General features: G+C 39.7%; 1 protein-coding gene across 17 annotated transcripts in view; it reads right to left on the bottom strand.

Annotated features, from left to right (window-relative positions):
• CHEK2 (checkpoint kinase 2) overlaps positions 1 to 13,428 on the bottom strand; it is a 47,356-nt gene that overhangs the window by 21,251 nt on the left and 12,677 nt on the right. For 14 of the 17 annotated variants that reach the window (XM_047827758.1, XM_047827767.1, XM_047827759.1 and 11 more), the window contains 3 exons: positions 6,362 to 6,486; positions 6,095 to 6,242; positions 2,868 to 2,958 (listed from right to left, as the gene is read on the bottom strand). In XM_047827758.1, coding sequence (XP_047683714.1) covers positions 2,868 to 2,958; positions 6,095 to 6,242; positions 6,362 to 6,486 — 364 coding nt within the window. The remainder of the gene's footprint in view (positions 1 to 2,867; positions 2,959 to 6,094; positions 6,243 to 6,361; positions 6,487 to 13,428) is intronic. The other 3 variants (XM_047827768.1, XM_047827773.1, XM_047827772.1) reach the window with 1 other exon arrangement.

Here is a 13,428-nt window from a genome sequence, read left to right as displayed (position 1 = left end):
CGGTGTCTGTATCTCCCTTTCTCTCTCTCTCTTTCTCAAAAATGAATAAACATTAAAAAAAAAAAAGAAAGAAAGAAAAGAAAAGAAACCAATGCCTAAACCTAAGGTCCTGAAGAGTTACCTCTGTTTTCTTTTTACAGTTTTATAGCTGTATCTCTTACATTTAGTTTTTTTCCTTTTGAGTTAATTTTTGTATATGGTGTGAGAAAATGGTCCGTTTAACTATTATTGTTTAAAATCTGCTCAAAACACTTTCCAATTCCCCTTCTGATCACAGTCACCTTTTGCCTGAGAAATCTTCCCTGAGTCAATATAGCTCTAATGGAGAGTCTGTAAGAGTACTATGGGATGACATGTAACCAAAATCGAGCCAATCAACGTTTCCCCTGGAATCAAATGTTCATGTTGGGGAAAAGTTCTCTCTGCAGTGGTTTCTACCAGGAAGAAGATATGAATGTGGGGCTTCTGGAAGCCATTCTTCCTGCCACACAGAGAAAACAAATCTATAGGAAGACAACCAGTAGTAGCTAAGTCAATACATGGAACCAGTGCCCTGGCAACACTGGAGGAGCCCTTAAATCCAGCCACACATACAGCCACATAGAGCATCAGAATTCAAAGAGTGACATAAAGCCCTAAAGGCCACCTGGTCCAGTCATACCTGAAAACAGCTGTGCCCATGTATCTCCTGCTTACAAGAGCCAATAAGTTTCTTTTTTTACCTGACTCAGGTGAGTTAAGTTTCTGTCACCTGATAGAAGATTTGTGTTGAATCCTCCCTTAGAAAAAATAAGAGTCCCATGCATTTCTTAGGGGTGCGCACAAATTTGGCTATAAACTTCCAAGCACCAATGCAATTGTGAAAATACAGTGAGTTACTGAATTTAATATCCATAAACTAAAATATCTCCCACAGATGGCTGCAAAGAGTACACTGTGTTTGATTCTATGTGGCAGGAATATGGGTGATTATTTCCTTCTATTAACTTCTACTTTCATGTTTTCAAAAATGTCAATAAAGAGAAAGGCCTTTGGGAGAGGGGGAAGGGTGGGAGAGTGAAGAACATGGTACAATGTGGTAAAAGTGTCCCTAAGGATGTGGCTCTCAAAATAGGATTAGGCAACCACTAAGGAACCCCAAGATGCTTTCAGGGTGTCCACAAAGTCAAACTATTTGCAGAGTAATACTACGACATCATATGCCTTTTTCATCCTCATTCTCTCATGAGGATACAGCGTTTTCCAGAGGCTACGTGGCATGTGACAACAGACTGAACAAGGACGCAAATATCAGGATCTAGCCATTTTCTAGTAAGCCAGATAGCAAAGAGATAGGCAAAAATGTGAAACAGCACCTCTCTTCTCACTAATCTTTATTTAAACAATTATTCTGCATTAAAAACATTATTTGGGGGCACCTGGGTGGCTTAGTCAGTGAAGCATCCAACTTTGGCTCAGGTCATGATATCGCAGTTCATGAATCCGAGTCCCACGTCTGGCTCTGTGCTGACAGCTCAGAGCCTGCAGCCAGCCTGCTTCTGATTCTGTGTCTCCCGCTCTCTGCCCCTCCCCCACTCGTGCTCTGTCTCTGTCTCTCTCCCTCTCTCTCAAAATAAACATTTAAAAATTTTAAAACAGTTAACCTAAATTGGGTTCTTTAATGCATTAACAAATGTTATAAATGTCTCCATTTGAATTTCTAATATAGCAAATATCAACAGATATCAGCCACAAAAGCTCTTGGGTGCCCTCAGTAATTTTTAAGAATGTAAGGGGTCCTGAAACCAAAAATTTTGAGAACTTTGCCATATTCAGTGGTCAGTTTCATTTCAGTTCCCAAGATGTCACAAATTCTGAAGAAGGCAGAAATGCAGTAAATGTTTCTTTTTAGAAGGTAATGAAAATGTTTCACAACTCTGTGAATGTTAAAAATCACTAAATTGTAGGAGTGCCTGGGTTGCTCAGTTAGTTAAGCGTCCAACTTCGGCTCAGGTCATGATCTCACTGTTCGTGGGTTCAAGCCCCACATCGGGCTCTGTGCTGACAGCTCAGAGCCTGGAACCTGCTTCGGATTCTGTGTCTCCCTCTCTCTCTGCCCCTCACCCACTCATGTTCTGTCTCTCTCTCTCAAAAATAAACATTAAAAAGAAAATTTTTAATAAAAAATAATAAGCATTAAAAAAATTAAAAATCACTAAATTGTACACTTTCCATGTGTGAATTGTATGGTATGTGAGTAACAACTTTTTTTAAAATGTTATTATTTATTCATTTTTAAGTAACCTCTACACCCAACATGGGGCTCGAACTCACAATCCTGAGATCAAGAGTCGCATGCTCTTCCAACTGAGATTAAGAGTCGTTGGGGCGCCTGGGTGGCGCAGTCGGTTAAGCGTCCGACTTCAGCCAGGTCACGATCTCGCGGTCCGTGAGTTCGAGCCCCGCATCGGGCTCTGGGCTGATGGCTCAGAGCCTGGAGCCTGTTTCCGATTCTGTGTCTCCCTCTCTCTCTGCCCCTCCCCCGTTCATGCTCTGTCTCTCTCTGTCCCAAAAATAAATAAAAACGTCGAAAAAAAAAATTTAAAAAAAAAAAAAAAAAAAAAAGAGTCGCTCTTCTGAGTAAAAGCCAGGCGCCCCTGTGAATACCAACTTTTTTAAAGCCACTTTATTGAGCTATCAAAGATAAAATGTATAAGGAAAACTCTTCATTTCAACTGATGATAGTCAAGTAAATGAATAACATGCCTATCACAAATAGGTGTCCTACAAATATAAATGTTATAAACCAGGAACAAGAACCTAATCAATGACAAATGTTTAGAAAAAAAATGAACTGCAATTTCTGTAACAACAAAAAAACAATTTACCTTCCGAGAGTTTTTGACATGATGTATTCGTCTCTTAATTCCTTAGGATAAACTGACTGATCATCTACAGTCAGGTCAAAAAATACAAAAACTAAGGGGGAAAGGGCAGAAATAGGTCTCATTAATTCATTCGATAAAGATAAAATGGTCCTAAAATTTAGTAAACATATGGAATATAAGACAACTGTTTTCAATTACATTTAACACCTAATCCTAAAGGAATTGGTTAGCCAGTTTAACCCCTGTTATGAAACCCAGAGAAACCCATGGACAATGACAGTCAAATCTCATTCTTCAATAGAAATACACAACACCATCTCACGTTAGTGCAGGAAATCCATACATATATGCTAATCTTATTCCTCAGTCTCAGAATATTAGTCAACTGCAACCAATATAAGACATCCATGCAGATTAGCATAAACCCAGAACCAAAAAGCAATCAGTTCGAGCACAGAAAAAAATGTTCTAGACATATAAACATCCCAAAAAAATTAGACCATAGGTCATCACACTAGTATTATTTCTCTTTGCCATTCATAGACCTTTACATGTCTGGCATTTTATAGTGCAAACCATCTTGAACCTGCTTGTAAAGTTAAATAAATAGCGTTTCCCCCCAAATCCCCTTTTTCTCCACTATTTGGGTTGTATTCCAGAAAAAGAAAAAAAATAACCCCACTCATTTAAAAATTTAACCATCCACGTGAACCAAGGCTACAATCAATTATCGACATTTCAATTCTACAAAATCAATAGTAAATTTGCAACTGCCTGCAATATCTTGAAACAGTAAAATGTGTTAAGACCCTTGAGTTTCTCAGATTTCAGGCAACAGGTTTTGACCTCCCTGGAGTAACCAAGAGTTCTAGTCTCTGGCACAAATCTGAGCCACCTGAGTGTGCTTCATTCCAGGCTGGTCTGCACAAGACAGACACTTGCATAGTGAAGGAAACCTTCCAGCAAACCAACAGTTTCTCTGTGTTCATAGATATTTGTGAACCTAGATGTTCCAGTGGCATCTGAGAATCTGGGAATTTGGGGGGCTCTGGAGGGCTACATCTCACAGATGTCAAGGTCTGCTTCAAGAGCTACAAATTCAGTTGTCCATACAAGCCAAGGTCATGTACACAGGGAAGGCTGGGTTGAGGGTGGGACAACGTGGAGCAATGAGGACTTGAATGGGGAAAACATGCCGTCCATCTAAACCAGGAAGGCTCTACTGAGCACTGGCAAATCCTCCAGTTATGGAATTATAGGCTCAGTATGGCCAGGCAGTGCACCTTTTTCAAAGCAATCTAGATTTTGACGTTAAAGTACAAATAACAAATGCCTAATAAAATGTCAATAAACTGAATGCCATCTGCAGAGTGCCAGTCTGATCTATTTCAATTAAGGCCACCTTTAGCCCATATAACACATCTGTTCAGAACAGAACAGTTGCCCCGTAGATGTACCAACTACAAAAAGGTGGCACACAGCTGGTCAAGTGAGACAGGCCAAATTTCAGCATTCAGATGTCGCCTGCACCAGGTGTTCTCAAACAGCAAAACCCTATGCAGCTTCCCTGACTATAATTATCAGATTGAAAACAAAATAGTCATAAATAGGGAAAACTGTCATAAAATGCATTTTAGGATGCCCAGGGTGGCCATCGTTCCCAGATGCCAGGCTAAAGAATGACTGCCTAAGAATCACCTAAGCAAGATTTTTTAATTTTTTTTTTTTAACATTTATTTATTTTTGAGACAGAGAGAGACAGAGCATGAACGGGGGAGGGTCAAAGAGAGAGGGAGACACAGAATCCGAAACAGGCTCCAGGCTCTGAGCTGTCAGCACAGAGCCCGACGCGGGGCTCGAACTCATGGACAGTGAGATCGTGACCTGAGCCGAAGTCGGACGCTTAACCGACTGAGCCACCCAGGCGCCCCTAAGCAAGATTTTCTAAATCCCTGGACCTACTAGACCAGGATCTGTGGGGCAGCGTTTGTGAGCATCTAGTTTTTTTTTTAGGTTTATTTATTTTGAGAGAGGGAGAGAGCACACACACACGAGTGGGGGAGGGGCAGAGAGAGAGGGAGAGAGAATCCCAAGCAGGCTCTCCACACTGTCAGCACAGATCCCAGAGTGGGGCTTGAACGCACAATCCAGGAGATCATGACCCGAGTCAAAGTAGGACATTTAACCACTGAGCCACCCAGGCACCCCGTGGAGATCTATTATTTTTAAGTTATTACCCACACATACTCCCTTCCCATTCATTCAACCCTCAGATAGTTTTGTGAAATTCTGCGGATTTGTTTGTTTTTAATCAAAGAAACAAAAGTATTCCTTTTGTCCAAGGGTTTAAAATCACTGAGATTACATGTAACTCTTTAGGTTGCTTTAATTCCTTCTGTGCTGAATGACAGCTGTTCATTTTAGATGTGATATTAGTAGTTTTAGGAACGGCTGCTTATAAAATGCTGCCTGATGATGACAATAAACATCAAAACTTTCAGACAATCACCAAGTGGTAACTAAGAAAATAGACAGTTTGGGATTTTTTTTAATGTTTATTTATTTATTTTGAGAGAGAGAGAGAGAGAGAGAGAGAGCGCGCACACATGTGTGCACAAAGGGGAGAGGCAGAAAGGGAGAGAGAGAATCCCATGAGGCTCAATCTCATGAACTGTGAGACAATGATCTGAGACAAAATGAAAAGTTGACACTCAACTGACTGAGCCACCCAGGTGCCCCAAGAAGGAAGAAGGTTTAAACCGAGATTCTTACAGAAAAAACCTAATGCCTGGCATATAAACAAACTTCAATAAATATATGTGCAATTAATGAATGGAAGGAACGAAAGGGAAGAATGAGAAAGAAAGGGAAGAAGGAAAGAGGGAGGGAGGGAGAAGAATTAATGGTCTAAAACAACAACTCACTGACATCTAAGACTGATGCGGTACAAACTGGATAAATCAATGAACAATGAAACATCTTAAGCAATATCATCCCATTGACAGCATACAGCCTTAAATAAAACTTATCACAGCAGTTAAACTTTAGAAATTCAATCTTGATAGAAATCTTTCCTAATTTAAGGATGCACCCAGGACTGAGTTGAATCCTGAATACTAACCTTCTTACTTTACATAACTAACCCATACTCAGCAAAGGGCATAATGTCCATCTTCCCTTAACAGGAGAGGAAAAAAGATTCAGTAACCAGAAGATAGTAATGTTACCTTTATTACTCCACACTGAAAGTGCAATTTCAGAATTGTTACTCAAAGGAAGGCGTCTTCCTTTCCCTACAAGCTCTCTATTTACAAAGGTTCCATTCCCACTGTGATCTTCTATGTATGCGATGTAAGAGTTTTTGGGACCCATTTCCTAAAATAGAGAACATTTTATTTCAAAGTTTTAACAGTGGGGAGTGACAGTGCTAAGATATCTCACGGTGAAGGACTAGATTACCAATTTTCCCAAACATATGGATTTCTGTCACCTACTCTGAAAATCCGAAAGTGTTTCTTGCTGTAAGTCCGGTATTTATCCGTTCTTTTCAGCAGTGGCTCATCAAAGCAGTATTCGCAGCTCCTATCTCTCCCAAACCAGTAGCTGTCATTAACACACTCTGTAACACAAAAGTATACACCGGAGTGCTGTCGAATTTCATGCATCAAACACCTTTAAAAACTGCTTGTAAAATGTAATCAGAGGAAAATAACCTAAGAAAGCAATCAAGCTTACAGATACCTTTATCAAAATGATATAGGAATAAAAATGAGGGAGGAGGAAAAGAACAATTTTCCAATGAGTTCAATAAATCGTGACTTATACATACCTATGAAATAACAAGCCGTCATTAAAAGTTCTCAAGCAATTATTAATGATTTCAAAAAACACTTAAAATCGAATAACTTCCTACTCATGACCCTCCTGAGGCTTCCCATCGTACTTACTATAAAATGTGCACTCCTCCCCATGGCAGGCTAGATGCTCAGGATCCAGCTCCTGCTTCCCTCCCAGCCTCACCTTGCACCGCTCCCCTTGATCACTCTACTTAGTCCCTCTGGTGGCTTCCATTGCCCCATGTCGGGTTCAACCCCCACCTTGTGGCCTTTGCATTCTCTGTTCAAACACAGCTACTTGCATAGTCATCTTGCTTTGTGTCTAGACTCAAACTGTCATCTTCCACTCAGCTTTCTGTATTAGCAGACCCCTACCTCGTCATCCATTATCATGACATCCCGTTTTGTCTCCCTCTAAGTATGGACCATAATTGGAAGTTATCTTGATTATTTATATATTGTCTCCCCACACACCCCTTTTAGAACAAACTCCAGGAGGGCAGCCTTGGGTCTCCTGTGTTTTAGTTCCAGCACCAAGGACAATGAATATAGTAGGCAAGTAAATGTTGATAAAGACAGACCAGGCAAAATGTTAGCACCTCATATCACAAAGTACTAATTTCCCTAATATATGTCAAGTTCCTACAAATAAAAACAAACAATCCAGTAAAAAATGGGTAAAGGATATGAAAAGACAATTTACAAGAGACAGAAATACAAATGGCTCAAACATACGAAAAAATGGCCAAGGTAAAAAAAAATGTTTTTTAATTTAAAAACCAGGGGAACCTGGTAGAGCACGCAACTCTTTTTTTTTCCTTTTTTAATGTTTACTTTTTGAAAGAGCAAGAGATGGAGCACAAGCAGAGTAGGGACAGAGAGAGAGGGAGACACAGAATCCGAAGCAGGCTCCAAGCTCCAAGCTGTCAGCACAGAGCCCAACAAGGGGCTCAAACTCATGAACCGTGAGATCATGACCTGAGCTGAAGTTGGATGCTTAACCGACTAAACCACCCAGGCACCCCACAGAGCATGCAACTTTTGATCTTGGGATTGTGAGTTCGAGCACCAGGTTAGGTGTAGAGACTACTTAAAAATAAAATATTTTTTAAAAATGAAATTTAAAAAATGCATAAACATGTACACATTTAAAAAAAAAGAAATTTTAAATTTTAATTTTAATTTAATACATTACAATTTCATATTTCAGGGTGCCTGGGTAGCTCAACTGGTTAAGTGTCCGACTCTTGATTTTGGCTCAGGTCATGATTTCACGGGTCATGAGTTCGGGCCCTGCGTCAGGCTCTGCACTAACAGCTTGGAGCCTGCTTGGGATTCTGTGTGTGTATGTGTCTCTCTCTGCCCCTCCCCTACTCTCTCCTCTGTCTCTGTCTCTGTCTCTCAAAAGAAATTAAACATTAAAAAAAATGTTTTTAAACAATTGTGGTACTTACATATAATGGAATATATATATGTAGATATATATATGCATTTTTTTTTTAAGTAGGCTCCACACCTGATGTGGAGCTTGAACTCATGACCCTGAGATCAAGAGTCTCATGCTCTACTGACTGAGTTAACCAGGTGCCCCTATCATGGAATATTATCCAGCCATAAAAAATAAATGCTACAACCCATACATGCCACGACATGTATAAACCTTGAAAACATTAGAAGAAGCCAGACACAAAAAAACCATGAGTTGTATGATTACATTTATATGAAATATCCAGAATACTTTAATCCATAGAAATGAAATACAGATTACTGGTTGCCAGGGGCAGGAGGAGAGACAAAAGGGAAGTGACTGCTTAACAGGTGCAGGGTTTTATTTTGGAGTAACAGAAGTGTTTCAGAACTAGACAAAGGTTGTGATGGCACTGAACTGTTCACTTTAAAATGGTTAATCTGGGGCCCCTGGCTGGCTCAGTCAGAAGAGCATGCAATTCTTGATTGTAGGATCACGAGTTTGAGCCCCACACTGGGTGCAGAGATTAATTAAATAAAGAGACTCAGAAAAAAAAAGAAAGAACAATAAAGTGGTTAATTTTATGTCATGTGCATTTCACTGTGAGGTTTTTATTTTTTAGGTTTATTTATTTTGAGAGAGAGAGAGAGAGAGAGCACACATACTTACGAACCGTGAGATCATAACCTGAGCTGAAATCAAGACTCGGACACTTACCCTACCGAGCCACCCAGGCACCCCACACGTCAATTTTTAAAAATTACATAGACACACATAACTGGCCCAGAAATCCCACTTCTAGGAATTTATCCTATGGATAGAGGCATATGTATTATGAAAGGATATAAGGACAAAACTAAAAAGTTATTCACTATAGCATTATTCTTACAGCAAAAGATTACAAACATCTTAAATCTCCATTAGTAAGGGATAACTTCAAAAAAACCTACATCTATAAAAAGGAATGAGAATCTTTACATTCTGAGATAAGGGTATCTAAGATACAATGCTGAGTATTAAACGCCAGTTGCAAGCAATGTGTTGTGAATTATAATTAATCTAAAAATAAAAGGAAAATAAGAATATACAGGCACGTAGCAATATGGCATCATCCATTACAAAGTAAAGCCATGCCGACTCAAAGACCCAGCAATTCAACTCAGTCTCTACCCCACAGACACATCTGCCAATTGACCAAGGAGACAACCACAAGGATGTTCAAGGAGTCTTGCTTACAGGAACAAAAACTGGAAACAACCTAAGTATCTGTTAATAGGGGAAGGAATAAATGAACCATGGTATTTCTACTAGAAATGAAGAACTTCTGCACCAGCTGGGACAAGGAAGGGCATGGAGAATTCATCAGGACACTAACAGCCCAAGGATGGTGGACAGAGACTGCAAGAAGTGGGCCCCTACAAAAGGGTCTGCTCTGACCTTTGCTGATCAGGAGAGCCCCCAGGCAGAAGTGTGGAGGAGGGCAGGGAGAACAAGGGAGGAGGCAAGGGGACCAGAAGTTCTCAGAAAGGCAATGAGAGGTATGAATCCAGGGAAGGATGGGTCCATCTTCCCAGTAGGGAAGGGGTGCAGGTGAGAAGGTGTGTAGGGAGAGCAACAGATACACTGGTTTTGGCAAGTGAACTGAAAATTACGTAAGTTAAAAAAAAAAAAAAAGAATGAAAGAAAGAAAAAGAAAATTTAGGTAAGCAATTTTCTTTTAGGGATTCTAGACCTCTCTGCAGTTCGAATTCACTGTCTTCCCTCTCAAAGGATCCTATATCACAGACAAAAAAATTAAAATCATCTGGATTAAGTTAACCCATCTCTCCCTTTGATCCCCATTCAGCTCTGACCTTTGGCCTATCATCTTCACCTTTGCTTTAACATCCCCCCCCCACCGCCGCCCCATTTTACAGATGAGGATGGTGAGGCTCAGAGAGGTAGCATCACTTGCCTGAGGTCACACAGCTAGATGGTGATAGAGCTAGGACCTGAACCCATGTCTTTCTGACTACAGCACCCTCACTCTTTCCCAGCTTCAGCCCTTAAGCTACACTCTCACCCTTATTTTCTTCCTACTCAAGCATTTTTAATCTCTTCCTCTACCAGTTTCTCTCATGCTCATTTCAAACAGGAACAAGCCTCCCTTGGGCTCCACACTCCCCTTTGGTTGCTAACTTTCATCACGTTTCTTACAGCATACTTACTTCTTTCTCAATGGCAGGTTAAGGACATAGGTTTAAAGTTGAAAAGTTGTAGGATCAAATCCTGCCTCTACCAACTCTAGGCTATATGACTGTAGACAAGTTAATCAATCAAGTGAGGCTTAGAGCCTCAGTTTGCTCTTCTGTAAAATGGAGGTAAGAATAAAAATAGTCTCTCATTAGATTATTTTGAAATTTAAATAAAATAGTCCCGACACTTCACCCAACAAAAAGAAAGCGTACATTCTTCTCAAATGCTTATGACAAATATTCTCCAAGATAGAACATAAGCTAGAGCAAGAAACCTACTCCATGAACATAAAAGAACAGAAATCACACAAAGTATGTTCTCTAATAACCATGTAATGAAATTAGAGCTCAAAAACACAAAGAAATTTAGCAAATTCCCATTTAAGCAGAATTAACTAAAAAAACCAAAGGGACAAAGAAAAAAAATCATTAAGGAAAATTAAGAAATACTTTGAAATGAATGAAATGAGAAAACAACATACCAAAACTTATGGGATGCAGCTTAAACATTTCTTAGGGAAATTTACAGTTGTTAATGTCTAAGTTACAAAGTAAAGATTTTATGTCAATAACCTAACATTCCTTAAGACGTTGAAAAAGAGAAGCAAGCAAAATCTAAAACAAGCAGAGGGAAAAAAATAAAAATCAGAGCAGAGGGGCGCCTGGGCGGCTCAGTAGGTTAAGCATCTAACTCATTTCAGCTCAGGTCATGATCTCACAGTCATGAGACTGAGCCCTGCAAGAGGCTCTATGCTGAGCTTGGAACCTGCTTAAGATTCTCTCCCTCTGCCCCTTCCCCATTTGCCCTTTCCCCATTTGCGTACTCTTCCTCTCTCAAAAAAAAAAAAAAAAAAAAAAAAAAAAAAACTTCAGAGCAGAAATAAATAGAAAATACAAAGATAATTAAGAAAATCAATGAAACTGCGGCTCCTGGGTGGCTCAGTCAGTTTCAGCTCAGGTCATGATCTCACAGTCAGAAGATTGAGCCCTGTGTTGGGCTCAACGCCAAGCAGAGCCTGCTTGGATTCTCTCCCTCTCTCTCTGCCCCTCTCCCCACTCACATTCTCTCAAAATAAATAAGTAAACTTTAATTAAAAAAAAAAAAAAAGAAAGAAAAGAAGTTGGTGGGGAGGGCAGGGGAGGCGAGCCTAAGTGGCTCAGTTGGCTGAGCGTCTGACTCTTGATTTTGGCTCAGGTCCTGATCTCACAGTTCATGGTTGAAGCCCAAGCCCAGCATTGGGCTCTGTGTGGACAGTGTGGAGCCTGCCTGGGATTCTCTCTCCTTCTCTCTCTCCCCCTCCCCACTCATGCTATCTCTGTCTCTGTCAAAATAAATAAATAAATTTTAAAAAATAATAATGAAGTCAAAAGCTGGGTTTTATTTTTAATATTTTATTTTTAAGTAATCTCTATACCCAATGTGGGGCTCGAACCCACAATCCTAAGATCAAGGGTAACATGCTCCACCGACTGAACCAAGCAGTCTAAAAGATAGCTTCATTTTAAATTCTACCAAACATTTAAAGAACTAATACCAATTCCCAAACTCTTCCAAGAAATACAGGAGGAAGGAAACTTCTCAACTCATTCTGAGGCTACTAATACCCTTATGCCAAAAGCAAAGACATCAGAAGACAGCAACAGACCAACAGGCCTCAGCAAACCAAATCCAGCAACATGTAAAAGGGATTAGATATGACCAAGTGAGAATTAGCCCAGGAAAACATGGTTGGGTTAGTATCTGAAAAATAATTAATGTAACATGCAATCACAATACAATACAGAACAAAACCACAAGACCATCTCAGTAGACAGAAAAGGCTTTGACAAAACCCAATATCCTTCATGATTCAAAACAATAGTGACAACAATAAAGATAAATGAGGAATAGCAGGGAACTTCTTCACCCTGAGAAAAAGCACTTATTGAACCGCCTATGGCTAACCACATAGTGTAAAGCTTCCCCCTTAACATCAAAATAAGACAAGAATATCTGCTCTTACAATGTTTTTTTAAATGTCTATTTATTTATTTTTGAAACACAGCTTGGAGGAAAGACAGAGAGAGAGGGAGAGAATCCCAAGCAGGATCTACACTGTCAGCACAGAGCCCAACACGGGGCTCAATCCCATGAACCATGAGATCATGACATGAGCTAAAATCAAGGATCAGACGCTTAGCCAACTGAGCTATCCGGGTGCCCCTACTTTTTATTCATTGTACTAGAGATTCAAACCAGGGCACTGAAAGGAAGGAAGGAAGGAAGGAAGGAAGGAAGGAAGGAAGGAAGGAAGGAAAGAAGGAAGGAAAGAAGGAAGGAAAGAAGGAAGGAAGGAAAGAAGGAAGGAAAGAAGGAAGGAAAGAAGGAAGGAAGGAGGGAAGGAGCAAATCTATCTCTATTCACAGATAACATAATCTTATGCAGAAAATACTAAAGAACCCACTAAAAACTATTGGATCTAATTAACAAATTCAGCAACATTACAGAATACAAGATTAATATACAAAAAAAAAAAAACAAACCCAAAAACCCCACTTGTTCACGAGCAATGAACTAACTAACCTAAAATGAAGTTTAAAAATAATTCCTTTTGGGGTGCCTAACTGGCTTAGTTGGTACAGCATGTGATTCTTTAGATTTGGGATCATGAGTTCAAACTCCATGTTGGATGTAGAGTTAAAAAACATATGTATATTTAAAAATACTAATAAGTACATTTATGATAGCATAAAAAGAATAAAATACTTAGGAATAAATTTAACAAAAGAAGTACAAATCTAATACTATAAAAACTATAAAATATTCCTGAGAAAGAATTTGAAAGACTTTTGTAAATGTTCATGGATGGGGTACCCAGGTGGCTCAGTCGGTTAAGAATTGACTTTGCCTCAGGTCATGATCTCGAGATTCATGAGCTTGAGCCCCACGTTGGACTCTGTGCTGACAGCTCAGAGCCTGGATCCTGCTTCAGATTCTGTGTCTCCCTCTCTCTCTGCCTCTCTCGCTTGCACTCTGTCTCTCT

This window comes from Prionailurus viverrinus, chromosome D3, assembly GCF_022837055.1.
Source record: "Prionailurus viverrinus isolate Anna chromosome D3, UM_Priviv_1.0, whole genome shotgun sequence".
Classification (NCBI taxonomy): domain Eukaryota; kingdom Metazoa; phylum Chordata; class Mammalia; order Carnivora; family Felidae; genus Prionailurus; species Prionailurus viverrinus.
This window is presented reverse-complemented; position numbering and strand designations above follow the sequence as displayed.